This window comes from Thamnophis elegans, chromosome 8 (genome assembly GCF_009769535.1).
Source record: "Thamnophis elegans isolate rThaEle1 chromosome 8, rThaEle1.pri, whole genome shotgun sequence".
Taxonomy (NCBI): domain Eukaryota; kingdom Metazoa; phylum Chordata; class Lepidosauria; order Squamata; family Colubridae; genus Thamnophis; species Thamnophis elegans.
In genome coordinates this window covers 55,631,509-55,656,982 of record NC_045548.1, presented here as the reverse complement: position 1 = coordinate 55,656,982, position 25,474 = coordinate 55,631,509, and the positions used below count along the sequence as shown (strand labels likewise).

The 25,474-nt window shown below is 36.4% G+C and overlaps 1 protein-coding gene across 5 annotated transcripts in view; it reads right to left on the bottom strand.

Moving 5' to 3' along the window:
* VPS13B (vacuolar protein sorting 13 homolog B) overlaps positions 1-25,474 on the bottom strand; it is a 331,777-nt gene that overhangs the window by 278,421 nt on the left and 27,882 nt on the right. For all 5 annotated transcript variants that reach the window (XM_032222762.1, XM_032222761.1, XM_032222766.1 and 2 more), the window contains exons 9-17: positions 23,755-23,850; positions 23,091-23,213; positions 21,164-21,301; positions 19,162-19,249; positions 15,990-16,181; positions 14,293-14,462; positions 13,873-14,067; positions 13,471-13,595; positions 5,669-5,850 (exon numbers count right to left, since the gene is read on the bottom strand). In XM_032222762.1, coding sequence (XP_032078653.1) covers positions 5,669-5,850; positions 13,471-13,595; positions 13,873-14,067; positions 14,293-14,462; positions 15,990-16,181; positions 19,162-19,249; positions 21,164-21,301; positions 23,091-23,213; positions 23,755-23,850 — 1,309 coding nt within the window. The remainder of the gene's footprint in view (positions 1-5,668; positions 5,851-13,470; positions 13,596-13,872; positions 14,068-14,292; positions 14,463-15,989; positions 16,182-19,161; positions 19,250-21,163; positions 21,302-23,090; positions 23,214-23,754; positions 23,851-25,474) is intronic.

Sequence of the window (25,474 nt, the reverse complement as noted above, 5' to 3'; positions counted from 1 at the left end):
AAAACACATGTGTTATCTATCCTTCCAAAGAAAAGGATTTAGAAAGAGATGATAAAAACAATGAAAAACCAGTTGCTGCTATTCCTTCTAGTGGACAAGAATTTCTGGGAACTGGGAAGCACATATATTTAATTAATTGTGGTTGGTTGCATAGTCCGCCAGATATTTAGATCTGATTTGGCATTTTTATCAACCTATCACGTTCTTTCCAAAGATCTTGAATGGACAGAGGTTGTTGGACAGTGTTAAAGTTAAAGTTAAGAGCCAAGGTGGCGCAGTGGTTAAATGCAGCACTGCAGGCTACTTCAGCTGACTGCAGTTCTGCAGTTCAGCTGTTCAAATCTCACCGGCTCAAGGTTGACTCAGCCTTCCATCCTTCCGAGGTGGGTAAAATGAGGACCCGGATTGTTGGGGGTAATATGCTGACTCTGTAAACCGCTTAGAGAGGGCTGAAAGCCCTATGAAGCGGTATATAAGTCTAACTGCTATTGCTATTGCTATTGCTATTGCCACAGAATACAACCTGTTCCAAATAAAGTTGCCTTTTGCAATTGACTGATGGTGATATTGTCAATACCAATGATGTTCAAGTAGTGCTCTAGATGTTTTGGGATTGCATAAAAAGGGCTTGTTGTTTTCAGCACTATTTTTGCTTTTTCTTTGTGACAGTCATTCTATATCTCTTTACAGGTCTTTTTATTTTTTTATTTTCTCCAATTATCATTACAACAATGTAAAATCACAGCTGTTGGTTCTTTAGCTGGTGTTGGCCTTGACATGCATTGAGCTCTTTCCAAGGATCTAGTATGTAGAATATGTGCGGATCCAAGCAATGTAGCCTTGGGTAATTGACAGGTGGAAATGTTGTCAATGCAGAGATTTTCTAAGTGGCTTCCAAGACCTTTTTAGTATGGCACCAAAGGTGCTGTTAACCAAAGTGAACCACCATGGCCAGTTTATGCCAAAATCTTTCAACTTTAATTTTCAGATCTTGATAATCTGTGATCTTCTCCAATACTTTGTCTTCTATTCTGCTATCCCCTGGTTTTGCCACATCAATTATCCACACTTTCTTCTTTTCAACCACAATTAAATCCGATATACTATGATAAGTCAAAGCTTTATCAGCTTGTACTTGGAAAACCCATAATATTTTAACCTGCTCATTTTATACTACTTTTTCCAACACTATTTAACTGACAGTTAAATACGGCTATATAAGACAATCCCCTGAAACAAGCTTGTAAAAAGCCACTATAATGGAAGTTTCTAGATGGCAAGAAACATCTCGACACACAGAAATATTTGTAAATTGGATGATAATTTGTTCTCCTTTCTATTCTGGGCTTTCATGCATCAAACAGAAGTAAAGCTACTCTGGCCAAGATTGTCTGATAAAAGTTTTTATGTGAAAAAAATATGGAACATGCAAAATTACGTATATACTAAATTCAGAATACAATAAATTGCTTCCATTTACTATCAAAGAAATAAGTATCCATATGTTATTTCTTCTGACAGGACAGAAGTTTTCTGCAGGTTTGAGAGCTGGGAAACAACAGGATTAACTCTCTTGCTTGCAATTGCAGACACTTTTAAAAGACACTAAATTCACAAACCTCATTTTCTAATCACAAAATTGCTGATTAACTACTTTTAAGCTATTAGATAACTTTTTTCATGAATTGTTCATTAACTATTTCTAAGCTATTAGAGATCTTCAGAAGAACATGTTTCAAAGCACCAGGTGAATCGGCTTTCAATCCTGAATAAAGAAATTTTTAAACTTAAGAATTTAAAGAATTTGAAATAAACAGTAAAAAGCTAAATAATATTTTGATTTTTAGAAAGTTATAAATGGTACAGACAAAATTGGAATATACAACAATTTACAATAAGATTTTGGAATTAAATATAAATAACAGTTTGTTGTGGGAAATATTCTTTTTTGCATTTTTCAAGATAAGCAATTTCATCATTTCAAAAACTGGACACTAGAAGGGACTAAAGTGTGTGGGTACAGAAAAGCCTGTAAAATGTAACAAAGAATTATAACAGTGAAAATACTAAAGTAGATTTTTGAAAGCATAGAATCAGAAAATAGTAGCCATAATATCAACAATGTTTGTAATGATGTCTGGATGAATATCATTCTTTCAAACAGGAAATCAAATGATAAATTTTCCATAAAAGATTTATAGAATCCTGGTAGCCATTAACATGTACAATGGCAATTTTATATATTCTGTGAAATTTACATATACATAAATGTTTGCAAGATTACAGCACTCAAAAGAATCCTGCACATTGTCCAAAATGGCTATGCAGAAAAGTTTAACTAGGGTCAAGCATAGTCATTCCACCACATCATGACTCTTGACCTTAGCAGTAGACACACTGCTGCTATGCATTATAGCCAGAACATTTCTCTGCTCAAGTTATTAACCTTGCAACATTCAATGATTCTCTCATTCCACAAATGTCCAGATTACTAATTCTTCCTAGGCAAGTAAAATGTGTAAAATAGAAAGGGTTTTGGAAATAGCAGATGTGATACTTTTCATATCCATCCAATCCTTGTACTCTTTTTTTTTCAACCTTTCATACAATTTAGGGAAGTTAAAACTTCATCCACCAGAGAGGCAGAATATTAAGCTTTAACAGGGGACTTTGTCTCAAATCACAGATATCAGAAGGGACAGTTAACCCTCAGGTAAATAGTTTGCTTGGCATGGGGAATGTTACTTTAGCCCCAAACAAACACAGTTCTGTTTAAGGTTTCAATCTACCCCCTCCGGGTTAATTGGATAGATTAATTAGTTCAGGTTTGAGGTTTGTGTGACATTATGACAATGTCTTGCCAGAATAGGAACATAAAGTACACCACAATTCACTGTTAGAAGTTGGCAGCCTTTTCTTTGTGGAGGAAAAAAGCTCTAGATTTGCTTTACACAGGACACCCAGACAAGAAAACTCTTGGCAATTTACCAGTAAATATAAAGCAATGATGCTAATGTTTGGTATTGTCTCCTTTTTTCTTTCAGTGTGATGCATTATACAATTAAACCTAAATAACACAAAATAATCACTTGGCTTTTCATTGAAAAAAGTGACAGGTAATGAAAGCATGGGATTAAGAGTGGGGGCAACTTTTTTTCAAGAAGGGGGGAGGACAACAGGCTGAGCCAGTTTACTTTAAAACTCAACTGCCAATATTTGCCACCACTCTTTGAAACTCTTTCAGCTGTCATCATACATCTTGGCTCAAGACTGCAGTGCTCATTTCTTGCACAGATTTGCATGAAAATTACTGGGCTGCCACTTTCTTCCTACAGTCATTTTAAATCACGAGGAGGGGTTTTCAACTGATTAACTATATTATTTACATTTGACTTTCCTGAGACTTTTCTCTAGTCCTAGGTGTACAGGTCCAATGGCTAAAGTAGCTAATTTTCACTGGCGAGGGTCTAGAACCAAAGAAAGGTAATCAGATCTAAAGCTTACTGCTTTCAGACACAATTGAATTATCTATCAAGTTAACTAATGTACTCATGGCACAGCAACAGGTAAGAACAGCACTGAACTCATTAGTCCCTGAAATGATACCTTAAACAATACTGTATGTAGTTTAAAATCTAACTCAGGGTGCTCAGAATAAGTGTCAGTTTTGGACATATCACGTGGAACACACATTTCAACCCAGATGATTGGAGGGAAATGATTAAAGCTCAACAACCTGCATTACGATTCAGTTCAGAAATGTGTCTGATGGGGAGGTTGGGGGGGGGAGAGAAAGAAAAGGATGGAGGAAGAACAGATTTCAGAGGCATTAAAACAGCAATTGCCTGTCTTTCCAATCTTTCTCTTAACTGGCTAAAAACCTATGTAGCAAATCCAAAACCCTTTTATATGAACACCTGGGAAGAATTCTGAGTTCTGTTACTTTCCTCAACATTATCCTGATGTGGTTTTGACCAGATGTTTAAATGTTACAACATGTACTTTTCTTCTTTTCTTCCAAGGAAAAAGGAAAATAAGAGGAATATTTGACTTCACTCCACAAGAGACCTATTTAATAGCTTGGTGGTTATGCAAGTAAAGGTAGCTTGGCTAAGTCAGTGTTGACGACATATAGAACGACATGATCCTAATGAGTTGGAAAATATTGGCTCTCCTGAGATTTAACCAGATGCTACTGCACTGAGAAAGCTACTGTATTATTGAATTTCATTTTTGTGAGGTAAAATTTATTATTCAACCATTACAGTATTCCACATGAAGTCTTCCATAAAATAGTTTTGCAGTTACTTTCTGGAAAATAGGTTTTATTTTCACTTTAATACATCATTTACATGAGGGTTCCAAATGCCTATTTGATCATTTTAAGCAGATAAATTAGAGGTCTGCAAGCAATTTTGTTTAAAACCCCCACACAGAGATTAATAGAATTGGACTGTCAACAAAATTACAAATTACTTAAATGCAGCAGGAAAAATGCACTCTCAAGGTTCAGTTTCTACATAAAATAAAACTATGTGCAATGGCATTAATATTTTCCTGGCATATGCATCAGAATCCAAACTTCAAACTTACTACAAAGAATTACATTAGGAAAACTCTCAAAGAGGAGATAAACACAGCCTTCCATCAGTTTAGAAACAGATGGCGTCTAAATTGAATAAATTAAATTAAATGAACATTATTAATGTAATTCTTCAATTACAAACTGGGATAGTATTGTCTCTTACTAACTTAAATTTTGAACAGTATACTTTAGAAAAAAGGAGGGTGTGATAACCAAAGATCTTTAAACACATACATTGAACAACTATAAAAGCAAACTGTAGTTGGCTATGATAATGTCTTGTTGGAAAACCAAAGGGTTTTTTTGCTGACCAATATGTAAAGGAAGTTTTAAACTGATTCTATCCCAGGGCAGTAACTATATTGGAGTCTATGGTATAGTGCAGTGTTTTTCAACCTTTTTTGTGCAAAGGCACACTTTTTTCATGAAAAAAATCACGAGGCACACCACCATTAGAAAATGTTAAAAAAATTTAACTCTGTGCCTATATTGACTATATATAAAGTAATTTTCCCACAGCATATCTTACACTATGTCACGGCACACTAGTGTGCTGCGGCACAGTGGTTGAAAAACACTGGTATAGTGTAATATTAATGCAATATAGGGTTTTCAATTTCAATTATATAGCATGTGAGGGATGTGTGTTTGTGTTTTAATTTTTATAGTTATACTGTGTACACTGAAGATGGCATTTAATTTTGTTATATGATGTGCAATGGCTATGAAATAAACTAAACTATTAGTTAAGATTTATTTTCAAGAACCTAAATGTCAATTTTGTAAATTATGACACAAGCACATTTATTAATGCCGGTCAAAATACAATGGCTTACCTGGAGGATTCTTCAGTTAATTTGTTTAAATAATATGTTATTTATTTAGGTAAATGAGTGCATTCAGTTTTTTCAAATATATTCAATACATTTTATTGTACAGTTTTTACATGTACAAACTTACTTATATCACATCAGAATTTTTTTTAAAAACTGTATCTCAACTTTAAACATATGAATGAATGAATGAATGAATGAATGAATGAATGAATGAATGACACACGATACATACAAATGTTGTCATTACCTGATATTTGGAAGACTTCGTTCATTAAACTTTCATTCACTAATGATGAATTGGAATTTCCAGTATAAGCCCAACTCTGCCAAATAGTTTGCATTAGAAAGTTCTGAGCTCTTGTAGCCTGAATTGTCAAATTTGGAAGTTCAAATATAAATTCGTTCACTGCAGTATTAGATCGCTTAGACCTAGGAAGTAAAAAAGGATGGGAAAAATTAGAATTGCATAGTATTATTATTGGAACATATACACATACATACATACGTACGTACGTATGTATATACGTACGTATGTACCTACATATATATACATACAGGTGTACATACCGTATTTTTCGGACTATAAGATGCACCTTTTTTCCTCAAAAGAAAGGCTGAAAATCTGGGTGCATCTTATACAATGAATATAGCATTTTTTGCCTCCTGAAGCCCGCCCCTTCACCAAAATGGCCATGCATATCCTTATGGAGGCTTTCAGAGAGCTCCTGGAGGTTGGGGAGGGCAGAAATGAGCAAAAAATGGGCCGTTTCCCCCCCCCCCCTGCCTCAGCAGCACTCTATAAGCCTCCACAAGGCTATGCATGCATATTTTTTTTGACAAAAAATGAGCCGGTTCTTGCTCTTTTGCTTCTTGCTCCCCCAAGGAGCACTCCGCAAGCCCCCCCAAAGGCTATTCATGCCTTTTATTTGAAAAAAAACAGGCCCGTTTTTGCAAAAAACAGGCCGTTTTTCGGAGGTTTGCAGAGTGCAAAAACTCCCCCCCCCCCCGCTTTTGGAAAGCTCTTTAACTGATGAGAATTACATTGATCAAATGCTATGTTCCAGCAGGAACAAAGACTTAAGGTTTGTCAGTGATTTCCTTCTCCAGCACATGGATAAATACACCTGAAAACATCTACCTACCTACCTACTCTCTCTCTCTCCCTACCTACCTACTGTATCTCTCTATCTCTCTATCTCTCTCTCTCTCTCCCCCCCCCTCTCTACCTACCGACCTACCAGTGATGTGCGGTGAGGTTTATGGCTGGTGAGGCACTGACATCATCACAATCTTTTTATTAAAATGCCTTTGTAATACAGGGGTTTTTAATAAAAGGATCTGTACCATTTTGTCCTGTCCTTGCGCGTTTCGAAGGGGTGGTGGGCAAGAACGTATCGCCGAGGACCATATGCAGTGACCACCAGTGGCCATCAACAACAAAAAAAGTGATGGGGGGGGAGCGAGGAGCCAAGGAGTTCCTTGTTGTGTTTTCCACAAGGGCCGACAGTCCCTCCGAGGGGGGGGAGCAGAGAGAGAGAGAGAGATGATGATGATGATGATGATGATGATGATGATGACGACGACGACAATTAAGTATCAAAAGCCTTTTGAGTTTGACAATATAATACATTATCCAAAATTATAATCTTATTTTCAGATGCATTTTTTTTGCCATCTTTGTTATTTTCTTTTTTAAAAAATCAGACTTGCTTCCAATTTGTGCCTTCTGGCAAACTATAGTTTTCTTGGCAAGAGATTTAGCTTGCCATTGCTTTCGTCTTAGGTCTGAGAAAGTTTCTTTCTTTCCTTTCTTTCTTTTCTCTTCCTTTCTTTCCCCGATTTGTTTCCCTCTCTTTTCTCTCTCTCATTCTCTCCCTTCAGCTGTCTTTCATTTCTCTCTCTCTCTTCCCCTTCTCTCTCTAATTTGTTTCCCTCTCTTTTCCCTCTCTCCCAGTCTCTCCTTCCAGCTCTCTTTCATTGCTCCCTCTCTCTTTCTCCCCTTTTCTTTTCATCTCTTCATTGCGCGTGCAAGCAAAATACTTTTCTGGGCCGGGATCACGGTGGCGGGGACAGCAACTCCTTCCGCTGCTGCCACTAGAAGTGAATACCTGGCTGCGCTGCGGAGAAAAGCCACACTGTGCAGGAGACTCCTTAGCGCTAGACTCAGGTCACCTCGAGCCGCGGTCCCATTCCCCTCCTTCTTGAACCAACATGAAGGGGACCGCGGCTCACGCTGACCTGAGTCTAGTGCTAAGGAGTCTCCTGCACAGCGTGGCTCTTCTCCGCAGCGCAGCCAGGTATTCACTTCTCAGTGGCAGCAGCGGAAGGAGTTGCTGTCCCCACCGCCGTGATCCTGGGGTATTTTGCTTGCACGGACAAGAAAGAGATGAAAGAGAAAAGGGAGAAAGAGAGAAAGAGATAGAGAGAAATGAAAGAGAGATGGAAAGGTAGAATGGGAGAGAGGTAAAAGAGAGGGAAACAAATTAGAGAGAGAAAGGGGAGAGGGAGAGAGAAATGAAAGAGAGCTGAAGGGAGAGAATGAGAGAGAGAGAAAAGAGGGGGAAACAAATCAGTGCTAAAAGCCACTCCCATCCTCCCTCCCTTCCTCTCTACAACCTTCCCCCAAAAGCCTTTTCCCAAATAATACCAGCAGCCATTTCATCTCCACCAAAGTAGATACATACACACACACGTGTGCGCCACACACACACACACACACACACACACACACACACGCACACCAAACAAAAAAATAAAATAAAATAAAAATGGCAGAAATGGAGAAAGAAGTGAGACCTCCAGAAAATAAAAGAAGCAGGAAGCCGGCTCATCCTGTAAAAAGGGAAATCAATGAAGAGATGAAGGTACATCTCTGCGCTCCCCCTTTATTGCCACTGTTTCGCAAGCGAGAAGGGAAGAAAAAGGGAAGAGGGGTAGCTGCGGTGCCGTTGAGTCACAGGAAGAACAAGCGCCCTCTACTATGAGGCAGGAGAACTGCGTGCCTCACCTACCTCGGGACTTTTTAGGCTTTTAAGCCTCGCTTAACTCTGTTTGAGCGATCATAAAACGCCTAAAAAGTCAGACTAGATGAGGCATGCAGTTCTCCTGCCTCATAGTAGAGGGCGCTTTTTAGAGGCTTTTTTAAACAGTTAGGCAGTCATTCACAGTGAGGCAGCAGCTAGCTAACCTCACCTCAGCACTCGCCTTTTTCCTTTTACATTTTTTTTTCTTTTCATGATGAGAGCAGTGAGGCTGTGCCTCACCTGACTCACCTGACTGCATGTCACTGCTACCTACCTTCTCTCTCGCGCTCTCCCTATTTATCTACTATATTTCTCTCTCTTTCTATTTCTCTCTATCCCTCTACCTACCTACTTACCTACACACACTCTCTCTTTCCCTACCTATCTACTGTATTTCTTTCTTTCTATCCTTCTACCTACCTACCTACTCTCTCTCCCTACCTGTCTACTGTATTTCTCTCTCTCTCTCTTTTTCTATTTCTCTCTCTATCCCTCTACCTACATACCTACCTACACTCTCTCCCCCTACCTACCTACTGTATTTCTCTATCTCTCTCTATTTCTATCTCTCTCTATCCCTTTATTTACCTACCTACCTAACCTCTCTCTCTCTCTCTCTCTCTCCCTCCCTCCCTCCCTACTATATTTCTCTTTCGTTCTCTCTCTCTCTCTATCCCTCTATCTACCTAGCTAGCTACTTTTTTTTTAATTTGTCTCTTCAAAACCTTGGTGCGTCTTATACTCCGGTGCGTCTTATACTCCAGAAAATATGGCATATAAGTATATATATAAACAGACAGATAGATAATCTCCATGTAGTCTTGCAATGCATGACAAATTACATTTCTAAATTATAAGACAATTTAGGGATTAGAACAGTGATGGAGAATATTTGACACACATTAAAAGTGAAATGCCAAGATGTTTTGGTTGGCACTCCAGCATTCACCAACACCCAACAACTATTCTCCAAAGCACGCCCCAGTCACATGTCACTATAGAAATCACGAAGAATAGGGTGTACTATCATGTGGCCTCCTAACTCTCTGGATGTTGTGTAGCCTTCAGAACCTATGAAAATTGCATGAGAACATAGCGTCTTTGTACAGTTTTTGAAGGCTGCAGAATTATTTGAAGCAATCCATTGTTTTCATAGACTATGACATAACATTATTGGGGCAGAGAGGACAAAGTTCTGTCCTTATTTTAAAAAGACACATATTCCCTTAGCTTGATACAAAATGTTTTGAAAATCTGCTAAACTAAGTTTAAGCACTATTTTTAAATGAGAATAGAGTTCAGTACTTAAGCAAATGCCATGCAAATCTACAGCCTATGAAATAGAGCTAGAAATAACTCATTCCTTTAAAATCAACAACCCTTCGTAATTTAAAGAACATAGCAGTGAACAGCTGGCTGCACAGGTTTATAGATTATCCCAAAATGTAAGACTGGAATCTGCCAAGAATTTCCTAAAATTATTTTTTATTACTCATATCCTGCATAGTAAAATAAGTTCATTTTTCCCAACATAAGACTAGTGGACCTGTTGTTAGAAACTTGTGATTAAAAAAAGCTGGGGGAATCAGGCAGGGGGAACTATTTAAAAAAAACTAAAGAAAAGGCTAGATATAATCAAATTGGCTGTTATGCACTTCAACATGTTCAGTTAATCTTAAAAAGAGAAATACTTGTCATATATTCATAGCATTCTCAATTATTCCAACTACTTAATTTAAGCAAATGATTAAAAGACACGAGAACCAAAGAATCCAAATCAATCTGAATATGGTCACTTCCCAAAAGTTTTGGAACTTCTGTTCATTATCATATTTAAACTAGCACAAATTAATTCCCAAAAGAATGCATATAAAACTATGTGTAAGCACATGCACACAAATGCACACAAATGTTAACTGTATACTTTATGTTGTTACATGGAAATACAATAATTCTTCAACTCCCGTTGACAAATATAAATTATGAACTTTAAGAACAAAATATCTATAGCAAAAAATAATAATCCAAATAAAAAATAAATGTTTTAGAAATAAAATTAATGGACAAGCTTGCTCACTGATAAGTGGGTGAATGGGAGATCACCCAAACCAGAGCTCCTGAAGATGGACTTGGCAATAGCTATTATATAAGAAAGGCCATTCCTTCAAATACAGTCATAACAAGCCCTGAAGAATGTTGTAGATCAGGGGTGTAAAACTCTTATTTCACTGAGGGCCACATTAAGGTTGTGTTTGATCTTGGAGGGTGGGCGTGGCCATGGTGGGCGTGACCCAGGACTTGTGTCAGGGGCACCTGTGGTGGCCAGGTAAGGCAGGCTTTCCCTGACAACCACCCTCCCTCTCCTTTCCTTCCTTCCTTCCCTTCCATTCTTCTTTTTCCTTCCCTCTTCATTCTCCTTTCTTTTTTCTTCTCCTCTTTGCTTATTTTTCCTTCTTGCTCTCTTCCCATTGTTCCTTCTTTGACTTTCTCCTTTCCTGTCCCTTCTTGTATGCTCCAAAGCAAAAGGGAAACTCCCTTTTGCATCTGAGCATGCAAGAAGAATAAAACGGGGTGCAGGGGGGCGCACACGGCTCCGTTGTTGTTGGCAGAGGCACCACGGGCCGGTCCTTTGCTGTTTCCAGAGTGGCCTCGTGGGCCAGATCTAAGCGCCCCATGGCCGGATCTGGCCAGCGAGCCTTGAGTTTGACACTCCTGTTGTACATCAATTCCAACATTCATACTACAGTTCCTCTATTTTCCATTTGAATTTGAAACAAATTAGAGTTTACTGCAGACCTGGCTACTGGCTACTACCCGGGGGAGAGCCTTCTCTGTGGCAGCTCCGGCCCTTTGGAACGAACTCCCCGCGGAGATTCGGACCCTCACCTCTCTCCAGGCCTTCCGGAAAGCCGTCAAAACCTGGCTGTGCCGGCAGGCCTGGGGTTGATGAGTTCCCCTCCCCTCTCGACTTGTGTGGCTGTATGATTCTTGTTTATTTTAATCACGTGTATTGTGTTTTATGTTTCCCTTTCCCCCTTTGAGTTGTTCGCCGCCCTGAGTCCCTCCCGGAGAAGGGCGGCATACAAATAAACTAAATCTGAATCTGAATCTGACCTATCTTAACTTTGTTTAAAAATACCCATGTTGTACAAGTATGGTTTGTTCTAGTTACATTCCTTTTGTTCTTAAAACATATTTATTTCCTCAGGAGGATATATATGTATAAACCCCAATTAAAGTTACTGCATCAAAGAAAGAATAGGCATCATGCTCTTTCTCTATAGCCAACAGCCAGCTACTTTCTCCCAACAAGCGAGCCAGATTTAAAACATGCCTCAGTCACTACTATCTCACAGACCACACATGAGTACCACATCTATTTTTGTCATCTGAAGGGTTAAACAGGCTTAATGGATATTTCTGATGCAACACCAGAAACTTGGTATCATTTGCATACAACTGCATTGAACTCACAGCCACCAGGCAAAATCAATATGTTGGAGTTTATTGACTTTCCACAAATTCATGATTAAAACAATAAAGTAAAATAATAACCCTTCTAATGCCCTTCCTAAGCATTACAATTTAAAGTTAACACTTTCTAAGTATTAAAATGTTAGTTATGATGCTTTAATTAGAAAATATAAGATATAAGGCCAAGAAATAAGTAAACAAGTTACATACATAGTTTGTTAAAATGGTTTCAAGTGGCAGTAACTTTAGAATTTTATCACAATTTAATACAGATGTCCATGTATTACCCAGAATCCTCTGCTCTAGTCATGTAGTATCACAACCAACCAACCAAAAGTAGCATACCTAGCAATAACCTTTTTGGCTACTAATTCCAAATATGTTGTTTAATAGTGACAAATATTTTTAAAGGTGTTATTTCATCCAGGCAATGAAATATTCTAGTGCAAATATTACAGTAATAATATATACTGATACATAATGTTTCAAAATATTTTTAAATAAAAACAAAGAAAGCTACATTGCAGGTTTATCCAAGAAATAAAATTGAGATTTTCAATCATTATTCAAAAAAACATACAAGGGGAATTCTATAATGTTCATAAAATAGCTTTGTTTTTAAAAAATGATGGTCTGTTGGATATGTAGAACATGTGCATCATCCAATGTGTAGACTTTAAGCAACACTGATGTGTAAAATCTCGAAACCCAGTTAAAGCAGGTGGTATAATTTTAAAAAACAAAGTGCACATGCAAGTTTAATCACATTACCAGGTTATTCTTCAGGACTAGTTCCCATTCACTAAATGACTTTAAATGAAGCTCTCAGTCTGCAGGCTGATTTGGATAAATCAGTTCAAATACCATTTGATGTATTTCATCTGGAGTTCTATTCGTTGTAGACTACATTTAGCAATCTGGTTGTAATATTCATTTATTCCCACTCCATTACCACAGCTAGTCCTCAACAACCTTGTAAGTCATGGCCTTAAGTTAATTCAACCATGTGAATGGAAGTAATTTTCCAGCCTTTTTTACAGAGGTCATTAAGCAAATGCGGATGCTGCATTCATTAAGTGAATGCTGCAATTGCTAAGGAAACCCATTCATTTAAATGGATGTCTTTTGCCACTAACTGGCAAAAAAAAAAGCCAGAAATAAAACAATGAATCATGGTCACATGAGCATGGTATGCCACAAGAAGTTGTAAAAGCTGACCTGTCTAACATGCAGTCCTGTGACAACAAGGATCGGAAGGATGCAAACATTTACGATGGCCAGGGGAACTTTAGGGACCATAAAGCATCTGATTTGTGACAGGTTGTTAAGTAAGTACTTGTATCCTCTAATTTTTTTGCCTTATTTTAAATTATTGTTGGTATTAAAATGAAAAAAAAAATGTTGAAAATTTAATCTAGCCAAATCATAGCCGGAGGCTGAAAAATACAGATTGATGTAAGGAATTGATTTAATAAATGTCCATGATCAAAAAATTATGGATCCCGATTGACAGATTGTATTTATACATATACACACATTCTGAAATGCTTACCAGTATTTAGGTAGTTTAAGCATTTTGCCATATACAGCTGTGCTGAATGAAGGAATTACTGAAATTGGTAAACTATAAGATCCATTAATATCCAATGATGTCAATCCCGCCTGAAAACCAAATATCTTTAAAAAGAAATAACATAGTCAATAACAAAATATAAACATTTGGGGCTTTTTTCATTTGCATATTTTTTTCATTTCAATGCCATGAGATTCTTGCTTTTCTACATATTTTAGAAAGTCTAAGTAGAAAAATGCAAGGAAGACAGCATGATTTACTATATCTTGGAACCAATGGCCCATAATATCATAAAGCAGTTATATGTTCCTGTTGCATTACTAAGAAGATAGTGGGCTGTCCTACATTATTTACTGAACAGAAAAAAAGAATAAAACAAACCTTAAGATAGCAGTGCGTATAGCAATAGTGAAGTAAATTATCAGATGGTTGATTAAGGCTGCTGACATATTGCACAAGTTGATCGGCATACATTGGCACTGAATGTTCCAGGATCATTTTATCTACTAATATTCGAAGACAAGGCAGAGGCCGTAGCAACTGAAGATTTGTTGTAGTTAAGAAGCTGCTTGAACTCTTCAGGATATAGGACACAAAATACATGGATAAAGTTATATTTAAAACTTGGAAGTTTTAAACTATATAATTCCAAATATAGTTTATATATAACTCAAGCTCATCTACTTTATTATAAATTTAGCATGTGTACAAATGCACACAAACTATGTTAAGACTACATGAAAATAATATCTACCCCAAAGCACAGATATTAGTTATAAATAGTTTGTAAATTTATAGCACCTTTTGACCCATGATGACAGGCAATAAATGGGCAAGCAGGTTGAATTCAGCCTTAGGAATAGTGACAGTGCATTTCAAAATGGTAAAGGTTGTGATCCGAGTTGGAATATATTCCTCTAAGGCAGCAGCTTCTTCTGTGTTTGGCAAAACTTTGGCTCCTTCTATAAAATCTATAATAATAAGACTTGGTTAAATTTAACGTAATGACCAAAATAAATGTCTCTAGCAGGGGTTGTCAAACCCGCGGCCCATGGACCAGATGCGTCATGCCCTGGCCATGCCCACCCCCATTTTAGAGAAGAGGGAAGTCACAATATGTTGCGTGATGACGTGACGACACAAGTTTGACACCCCTGATCTATAGTATCATCAATATTTCATTTTATCAATTTGTCTTAATTTAGACGTAACAAGTCAGATCATGATTTAGGCTTGCTTTGGACTCTTGAATAGCAGATGAAAGAGATGGTGCTCCAATTAACCAGGTTAACAACAGGCAAACAGGTACACAATCTAATAATCATTAATTTAGGCTGCTAGAACACACACAATGTGGGGCTACTTTTACAACTAGTAAAAAACACAGCAAGTAGAATGCAGATAAGGTTACACAGTTAGCGCAGAATGAATAACGCCTGCTTTGAATCTTGGCACTGGTTATCAGTATGCTTCCTGGCCCAACAGAAAGTGCTGTTCCTCACCTTTAAAGCTGTTAATGGCATAATGCTGGGATATATCAGGGAATACATTGCCAAAATAGAATCTGCCTGTTGGATTACAAACATCTGGGGAAAGTATTTGAGGGTAACCACCACCACCATTATCACTAGTACCACCACCATCACCACCAGATCCAGAAAAACAATTAAAATAGTACCATTTCAGCAAGCTATCAACTTGTAGCTCTCAGTCGCAAGAGCCAGGATAGAGTTCAAAAGTATTGGAAGTTATGCAGCCTGTACAAGAATCTGATCTACTAACAATCAAGGTAAATTGGTAACAGATAAGATTCAATGGAGTTCAAGGGGGGGGCTAGGCTTAGGTCTCTTGGGGGGCAGAGGGGCTCCATCCAAAATACAGATGATGCATTTGACCCTGCTCTCAAGCTCAGACTGGTTATCACAGTAGCTTTGTTTGGACAATCATATTTATTATTTTAATTGTTTATAATTGTATCATATGCTGAACTACTATATAGGGATTTATGTACCTGTATTGTTAAATAAATCAATAAATAATGCATGTCATGAACAGAAAAATGTTCATATCTGCTTGAAAGACTTATAGCTTACTGTAAGCATATTCTTCCCTTGTTTTTCTTCTCTCCTTACTAAATCAATTTTATTCTTTGTAAAGTGACATGCTTTTATTTAAATAATAATTGTGAAGATATGCCTGAGTGGACATGTTTCCTATTATGCAGGATCTTCAAAAAATTACCATTTTAAAGTATACTTTAAAATAATATATAGTGTATTACAATATATCACAATACTTGTCCTTTTAAATTCTCAAAAGGTTCAGCAAATCAATTCCTTCAGCAGATAATAAAATGGACTAACTGTAGGACAACAGTGGGCAACACTCAGCTGAAATCTCACAGAAGTTAGTTTTCCACATGCATGTTTATCCTTAATATTTTTTCAATGAAAACTCAGCTATCTTGTTTTTAAAAGTTCAAAATTCACAAAACATACCTAATTTAGACTTGCTATAAGGTTCATATTCATGTTCCAGAGCACAAACAATCATTTTAATAATTCTGTGCACTGCACTGCTATCAAGTCGAAGACTGAGAGGTCCTAAAATAAGACTTTTTGTAGACATCTCCTGAACACCACTGAAGTCTTCAATCTTCACAGAAGTCACATCTGGCTGATTTCCAGACCCTAAAATATATGTTGGTCGGTTTCAGAGCGTTAATATATAATAAGAAAATATAAGTGAAGGTATTTTATTAGACAACAAATATCATAGGTTAGCATTTGCACCAATGTATGGACACATGGCATATAACAAACCAAAACACTTATTTTCTCTTTAAAGTTTCAGTTATGCAAAGATAAGAAAGCTGCTGTCCCAAAATTTAGAAGTTTGGAAATAGTCAATTTATATAAACAATAATGGCACAATGTGGTAATTAAACATTTCCCTATATCGTTTTACAAAATACTGTGTGCCTCCATAGCTTCTTTCAAACTTTATCAGAAAACAAGAGAACAGCATGTAAATCAAATTTACAGGGCATTTAAGCTCGCTTCTCCCAGTGTTAGCCCAAGGAAACTGCCCAGTTCAAAATTAAATTCAGCTAAAGAAGTAGTATTTTAGACAGATTTAATTAAGTATGTTTATCTCAAAGAATAATTTTCACTGCATCTATAATTCACTGGGAAGCCCAATTTCCTTATACCAATATAACTCTGGTAACAGATATAAGGAAGGGGTGGACAAATGGTAATATAAAAGAGATATCTGATTCTAGGAAGCAATTTATTTCCATCGTCCCCTCAAAAAAAGGGGCCCCAAAGCATACAGCCAAAATTCACAATACATATACTGCGTCCACTACATTCTTCAGAGATCCAATTCAATTCTATTTGCTTTATTTCAATCCCACTACAACTGTGACTTCTGTTCTTTTCTCTGAAAACACCAGAAATGACACAAATTAAATCTAAAGTGTGAAAAGGAATTATATTGCTGACAGAGATGTAAAAACTAATTACAGTTTAATGTACACATAAATATATCTAAAACTGATTTATTTCAACCAATAAGACATTTTCAAGTTCAGATAATGCACTAAATGAAAGACAAATGAAAATGAAGCAAAAGCTTCTAACTTTCTTAAAGTCACACCAGCCTCTAATCAAAAGGCAATGAGGCATGAAGCCACAACTAGCATTAAAACTCACCAGTGTAGCAGAAAATATTAATGTTGTATTCCACACTGTAAGTGTGTACAATGCGAACAATGTCTAATTGAAATGCAAACAATGTTTAACTGAACTTTCAAACAAATGAAATATCCAACACCAAGGCATGATTCTTTTAATACCTTTGGAATCTTCATTTTAGAAAAATTATTAAACTTAAATCCTTCTCCACCCAGGGGATTACTCCCAGGGTGCAAGGAAAGGAGTCTGTAACCCCAATGACCCTGACAGTAATGATGATGGATGGATGAGCTTCTGGAAATGTCATCCTGGTTGATAAGATGAAAAAGGAATTTTGGGGGGGGGGGGGTTGGTGTCAGACCTTCAAGTTAGTGCAGGCCCAGAACCAGACAAACAGGGATTCCTTTATTACTTATTGTTATGTTTTTTATTGTTATAAGGCAAAATAGCTAAATTTGGAAGCCGGACTGGGTTTCTGTCAATCCCATCCTAGATCAAATAAAATCAAGATGGAGTTATTTTGAGTTTTCAGGGTCCTTGATGCTCTCTGAGCTTGGCTTTTTGCTTGCAGACCTTCCATTATCCAACTAGGCAACATCATCAGTGCAAGTGAGTGTGAGGTTTGCTCCCTGTTTATATCAAGTAGCTTGCCCTGCCAGTGTTGGTAAATTGTTTTTTCTTTTAGGATTGAGTAATTTTTTGGTGAAAATACCCCCTTAATAGTTATCCTTCTCCATTTCCAAGGCCAGGTCCACATTTCTTACAGTGGGGAAGGTGAAAGTGGTGAGGGCAGATGGGGGTTTGCAAGTTTAAAGGTAGCCATCACCACTAGGAGAAGGCATCAATCTTGAAAGAAGGCTAATGGTAAGTCAGTTGTTAAAAAAAAAACCCAAAGCAACAAGAAAAAAACTACAGACATGCAGCCTTTTAGTTACTGATGAAACATATATTTATTTATAACAAGATCAGAAGAATGTGACATCACCAAACCAAAGCTACAAAGACTAAAGCCACAATTTATAAAAGGATGTTGTAAGGTTAAGAACTATTATTTGTGACATTGATACATTACTGTTACCATTTAGTTTTTTATTATATATCACAATGAATTAAATATTTAGATAATGCTTGTAACTATTAATGTTAAAATTGTTGCTCTGTGGAGAATAGACAGAAAGTTATTTATTAATGTGTTGATTATACAGTCAGGGAGATGTTTTGACTGAATTTCCCATTTTTTTTATCTCTTTATTGAGTTCTGAAAGACCTGAGATAGGTAGAAATTGTTTGATTGTGTTAAAGGTATTGTTGTAGGTAGTAAGCTGTTCCTAGTAAAACTGCCTTTTATAACTGATTGATGGTGATTTCATCAATGCCAATGGGCAATAAGGAGTGGCCTTATTTATTCATCACAGTCTGACGCAAGTAACCGGGGAATAAGTACCACTGAAAAAAAAATGTTCTGTTCCTCCAATGGGCTCAAAACTACCAAGAAAAACAGATTTGGTTAAACTGGAAAGTGCATCAGAAAGCACTTCCTAATGCACAGAGTTTCCTGAAACAAATTGCCTCAGTGTTTGATGGATTCTTCTTTTTAGAAGCTTTTACCCATGCTGAATTACATCTTTTAAGTAAATAATAATAATTGGCTTTTCACTTCCCCTTTGCCTCTGGAAGCTATTCTTGCAACTCAGCGTTCCTCAAAGTGGAGATCTGAACCCAGGTTTCCTCAGTCTAAATTAAAGAGTTATTAAGATATCACTATATTTTTATGCACATTATTTATTCCGAAGTCTCTGAACAGAAAACAAGGGTGGATGATAGACAAACAGGCATTAAAGAAATCAGGCCAGATTTAAGTTAGGCTTTAAAAAGGTAAGCCTAAGGACAGTCGGTCAAGGACTGTCAGGTGCCTCTGAATAAGCTTTTGTTTCTGTTATTCAAAGAGAAAGCAAACAGAGAAATTAAGTACCTTTGCCACTGGTGCTCTCCATTGTGTACAGATAATCCATGTAGAAAGCCCCAAACCTCTGCATTCCTGTTATCTCTGTGTACATCTCCTACCAACAAAGCAAAGTACATAGAACTAATGTTCTCTTAAGAAAGAATCTTGAGATTATAACCCAACGGTATCAGAGCCATATAGAAGTACTAAAGATATATGCTTGTTTGGGTTTGTGCATGAATACATGGTAAAGCTTATCAATACAAAGGACAGAGGTTAGTCAAAGAATTCATCCTTCAAACAGCTAATGCAACTTCCATACCAGGCTACACAAAAGGGCATCTATAAACCTTCTGGATCTTTTGTTCAGTTTTACCAACAGAAGCTAGTTAATTAGTATCTTAAATTGAGTGAATTATCTCAATCTGACCTCTCACTTCCTAGTAAACCAGGTGACTAAAAATCTAACATTTGCAATTTACAAAACATTTAGGAAATGTATGTAGTCTGAATCAATTAGGTTTATTTGAACTCAGTAGGAATTGTTTGTTCATTGTCTAGAGGAAGCAATGAACCTTAAATAACATTCTAATCATGTCATTAGACTTGAAGGTGATATTAGCTAAGGAAAAGCTATATACTACTAATAAAGGAATACTTTAAGCTTTAACAAAGTAAGCTTATCAGTCAGATCAGACTGAGCATTGACAGAAAGTTCACCATATAAACTGAGACTTCTCAGGAAAAAAGGAAGGAAAGAAGCAAAGAGCATTTCAAGAATCATACATTTACGGTTACTTTTTAAGAGGTTTATAAAGGGTTTGAAGTGAGTAGTAAACAATAAGAAACAGTAAAAATAAAATGGATTGAGAAAAGCTCCGAAGAGTTCTACACCATATGAAAAAAATGAAAAATGCAATTCAACGTAAGTTTCTATTTTCACATATTACTGAAAATAATTGAAACATGGGGGATGAATAATGAAATTACATGTCTAATGCAGTGGTACCTTGGTATAAATTGCTTCAAACTTTATAGAATTTGATACTCGACGCTTTTTCATACAAAAGTTTTGTCCCTGTACTCGTACTTTTTCCTAGTACTTGACATGAAGGTAGAACTTGATGGCATCAGCTGCCTTGTGACCCCCTACTCCTAAAGGGTCATGTGGTAGATATTTGTTGTTTTTAGTACTTGTTGCACCTCACAGCAAGAATCCCGGACAAGTATCAAGGTACCACTGTATTGGAAGTAACCTCTAAAGATGCTGACTCAAAAATGTTATCAAATTTCTTCCACCTCTCTATCCCAACTTTAGTTGTCATGCATTGCACTGTACTCTAATTAGGCAATCTCAAAAGTTCTTTTGGGGAAAAAAACGAAATTCTGGACACTTCAGTTCAGACTGTATAGCTTTAAAGAATCCGAATGTGAATATTGTTAGAAAATTAGCCTACCACTTATGAATATTGCGATGGCAACTTTTGCCTTTTAAGAATTGTAATTGAGTACCAAAAGTTAACAAGTTTAATGGATATACTAACTTTTATTTCTCACATTTACTTTTGACAGTCTTTGGCCTCGCTTAAGGGAGCATATTACATTTATCTTATTTTAATAAGCACAACATCTTTTTAAGGTTATGCTGCAAAATAGTAGCCTACCCACAAGTAATTAATAATTTCATTACATAAAGGGGTTTAAACTGAATCTCTTTCTAATCCCTACTGAAAATTCTATCCAATTAAAAAGGGCTAATTTTTTTTTTTTTTACACCACTAGAAGTAACACACTTGGTCACCTCATGTTGATTTTAGCCTCTGAATGGTAAAGAAAAATACGTATTCCAAGAATTAATGGATATAACACTCATATACCTTTCTTAGCACAAAAATTAAGGCCAGCAAAGTAATAAAATATTTTAAGAAATTGCATAACACAAATTTTATAACTGTATCTACTAAACATAAAGTGTATAAAGGCAGAAAATCTGACCATTAAGCAAACTCAAATTAGGGATGAAAAAGACCTTATGGGCAGCTGCATCCAAAATAAATTCTGCACGGACACCATTGTTTTCGGGACTTCTATAATCAAATAGTGAATTGGTAAGATATGTCATTCCTTTTGTACTGAGATTTTCTCCACAGTGGAAAAAGCATGCTTCCTGGTATAAAAGGGGAAAAAATTAAAATATGTAAAAATTTAAAGTAATCACAGCGTAGAACTTAAATAAACCTATTTTTCACAAATGCAGATTGCTTCCAATACTGTACATAATAACTGGTGGGGGTGGCTCACCCTAACCCTAATTCAACACACATAATATCTTTACAGGTAGTCTTTGACTTATGACCATTTGTTTAATGACCATTCAAAGTTGCAATGAACTTTAAAAAGCTACTTATAATCCATTCTCAAAGTTCTGACTGCTACTCCCCCTGTGGTCACATGATCACGTTTCAGGACTTGGCAACTGGTTCACATTTACATTTGGCTGTAATATTCAGCAAACATGTGTAGCAAATTGCTACCATTTTTTTGCCAGTTTCCGGCAAAAAAAACCAGCATTCAAGAGAATGGCTTTGTTTAATAACTATGTGACTAATTTAACAACTGTGTGATTCAGTGATATGCTTTTGTAAGCATATCATAATCAAGTATGGTCATGTGCTATCTCGACATATGACAGCAACAACTCATGGCCAAAATTCTGGGCTCCATTGTGGTTATAAGTGGAAGAGTACCTGTATTTTCTTTTAAATTTCATAAAATACCTCACTAGGATCACCACAAAATACCATGCAGCAAATAAAATTTGGATGTGAACCTCATTATTTGCAAATTAAACCAACTCTGTCCTAAATTTTGTATAAATATATAATTGCTTCATTATACTGTATATGCTACCTCATCTATGCCAGGCATAAACAACCAGACCCACACCTCAAGAGTTCAACTAGCTGGTTTTTTGTTCATAGGAATCTTTTCAGACTGATGGTGCAGGAGGGTGAGACTAAATAAACTTTAATGGCATTCAGGGAAGGTCACTCTTTAACTTCTTGCACCCATATAGGGACACCAGATTTAATCCATGTTTGACTCCTCCCTCTGGTCAGCCAGTCCACATCTCCTACAGCAGATCACACTCAGCTAGAGCTTTTACTACAGGAAATTGACATTTAGGGAAAAATACTTTAATAGCATTTATCAATTATATAATTTCAATATTTTGATCAAAGTTATGAAGATCCAATCATTATGGTATGTGTATATACACAGACTATAGCTATCTAATATTTATATCTATACTTATATCTATATTTATACTTATATCTATATTTATACCTATATCTATCAATCTACATTCTTCCCCCCATCTCTCTTTACACACACACACACACACACACACACACACACACACCAGAATGGCACTGCCAGAGGTGGTATTCAGCGGGTTATCTCCGGTTTGAGCAAACCAGTAGCGGCGGCTGCAGAAAGCTCCACCCACCTGCCTCAGCGTAATGCGCAAGCACTGTGCATGCTCAGAAGGTGGTGTGCATGCGCAGATGAGGTGTGTTTATATGCATGTGTGCGCGCACTCACATTTGAAAACCAGTAGGGAAGGTAAGTGTATCCCACATCTGGTCCTGCCCATTTCTTTTTTTAATCTGGGACCTAAAAAGGACTTCAGATGTGTTCATGAGCTGAACATATATACAATATTGGGATTTTTGTTCTCACTGATACTTAAATCACTAAGTCACTAATTTTAAAAAGTTTTAAAATTACTTTCTATTACTTAAAAAGCACTACTTAAATCCTGTTCTGACTTTCAGAATAAGACGTGGCACTCTGGATCTAAATCAGGATCTTTTACAAATTTCTAAAACTGTTTCCAGGCTTTCTAACACATTAGCGTGTCTGTGATCCAATAAAATATAAATTATACTCACTGATTCACTTCTATTCTTGTTGTCTTCAAAATCTTTAACTCCCATGATTCCTTTAAGGCAAAAGGCTTGGCAACCAACAAATCCTATTTGGCAATTAAAGAAAGGTTCTCCTCTCATAAGGGCCTGGGAAGAAAATTTAATGTGGTATAAAAACAATGGCCAATGGTTAATATTCCAACTACAGTGGGATCCTGCACCTAGTTATGCATACATAAATAAAACAAGAAAAGAAAGACACACAGAGAGTTCAACTTCTGGTGAAAATTAGGCAAAAGTATTCAGTTTTCTTGAAAACAGAATATACATGATTTGCCATTGCATTTTTCTGGAATGTTTTTGACTTCCAGTTAATTTACAATCCTGGATACTACAGTGAAATTAATAGCTCTATGGATTATCTTATATGTAGGCTCACCATATTTAATTTTTAAAAAATAAATCAAATAAAAGATACTTGTAATGGAAAGACATGAAAATACTTATTTCTGGAGTATAGCTATAATCTAAAAATGGATTTCTTTCAATAATTACAACTGTCCAATAAGAGAGAAATATAAAAACAATACTGTAACTGCCAGCTGAAAATAATAATACTGATGAAAAACTACTGATGCCAAGATTTCTACTATAAATTAACACTGTACAAAAATAGTGGAAAAATTACCTCAATGGTAGTTCCTTCTTGTTGCCAGCAAATTATTTCTTTGGATTTTACTTTCTGTGGACTGTAATAACTACTTTCAGCTTGCATTTCAGTGAGCTATGTAACAATATGAGGAAATTTACCATTAGTCAACATTAAAATTAAATACACGCAAGATCTCATTATTCTATAAGAAAAAATGACGACAGTTTAGTTTTGATGAATATGATAACGCAGGAAGCAGGTACACTAAAACAGCTATGATGCATTGTCCACACAGAAAATAACTTGGACATAAATACACTAGTTTAACCTACATACTGCTACAATTGAAAAAAAATTGAAATACTTTTACTTTCTCCAGTCATAAAAAATGAAGAAAATAAATAAATTATCCTCTATGCAGGTGTAACATGGTTTATGAATAAAACCAAATGTTATGAAGCAGACTGCAATAACACGGGAAGTAATTTAAAAGATGGAAGTATTCAGTTGACCCTTATGAACTTTAAATCATAAGAAAATACTTCAACTTTACACACACACACACACACGTTAAAAAGTTTAGCATTATTCACTAAAATAGGTAGATTAATATTTTGCTTGTTCCCAGCACTCTATTCATCTTTAACTGCCAAAATAATTTCTTTTAATTTTCTCATAAAACAAAATTTCTAGATGTTCTCATTACTTTGTCATTTCCGACTGGGTATACACATGGTTGACATTTTAAAGCACAGTTGCATAAGGCAAACATTCAAGTAAAACAGGAAAAAAAATCTTCAGCTGTATGCAATTATTGTAGAGGAAAAGCAATTAATTGATTAAAAGAACTCAAACATTGCAAGAACAATTTCTGACATTATTAGGAAAATGCTACATTTAATTTGGTATGATTTTTTTTTAGCTGGAGTAGTATCAGCTACTCAGAATGCTAATGCAGAAACCTGACCTTATTTTTGACCAAAATATGAACCACAAATTAATTCCATACATTTTTAGCATTCAAGCAGAACAATAGATTCTAATGTTTGCCTTCTAAATGCCATCATAATACCTTTATATATTCCAATTTATAATATAGAAATGTAATATTAACAATTTTGCAATATGGTTAAATTATTTTAATGCAGGGAAATGTACAAGAATAGCTAAAATGGTTAAGGAGTTGTAGTTGACTTATTATCATTCATTCACTAGCTGTTTGAAGTCAAAGCAACACTGAATTAAAGACTTGCACCCAGTTCCCAAAGATACGCCATTGCAGCACCCACATGGCTACGTGAATTCAGATTCTTTGCAATCCGCCCATATTTACTACTGTTGGAGCACTCCCACACACACACACACATCCCATCTCTGCCTTTCTGAGTGCCCTGCACTCTACCACATACTATATCCCTGATATCCCCTTGCTACTGCTGCCTCCAGTTGATCTTCACCTGATCTTGGCCTAGGATCCAGGCAGTTGGAGGGTGCAGCCCTGAGATGCACACAGTGAACACAGTGGATGATGGAGCCTTACCTGATGAAGGGAGCTTGCCAGGCCCAGCTGGGGAGTAGCAAGCAGGACAGTGAGGCACAATGCTGTGTGAAGTAGGGGAGAGTGGCAGTTCATGAGATAAAGGTGGAAGTTGTTGGGAGACACCATGTGGGGTGGTGGCAGAACTGGAAGAAGTGTAAGGAGTTGCAAGGACTGTAGAAGCCTACAGCGCATTGGAAGCTGCTGGCCATTTATGAG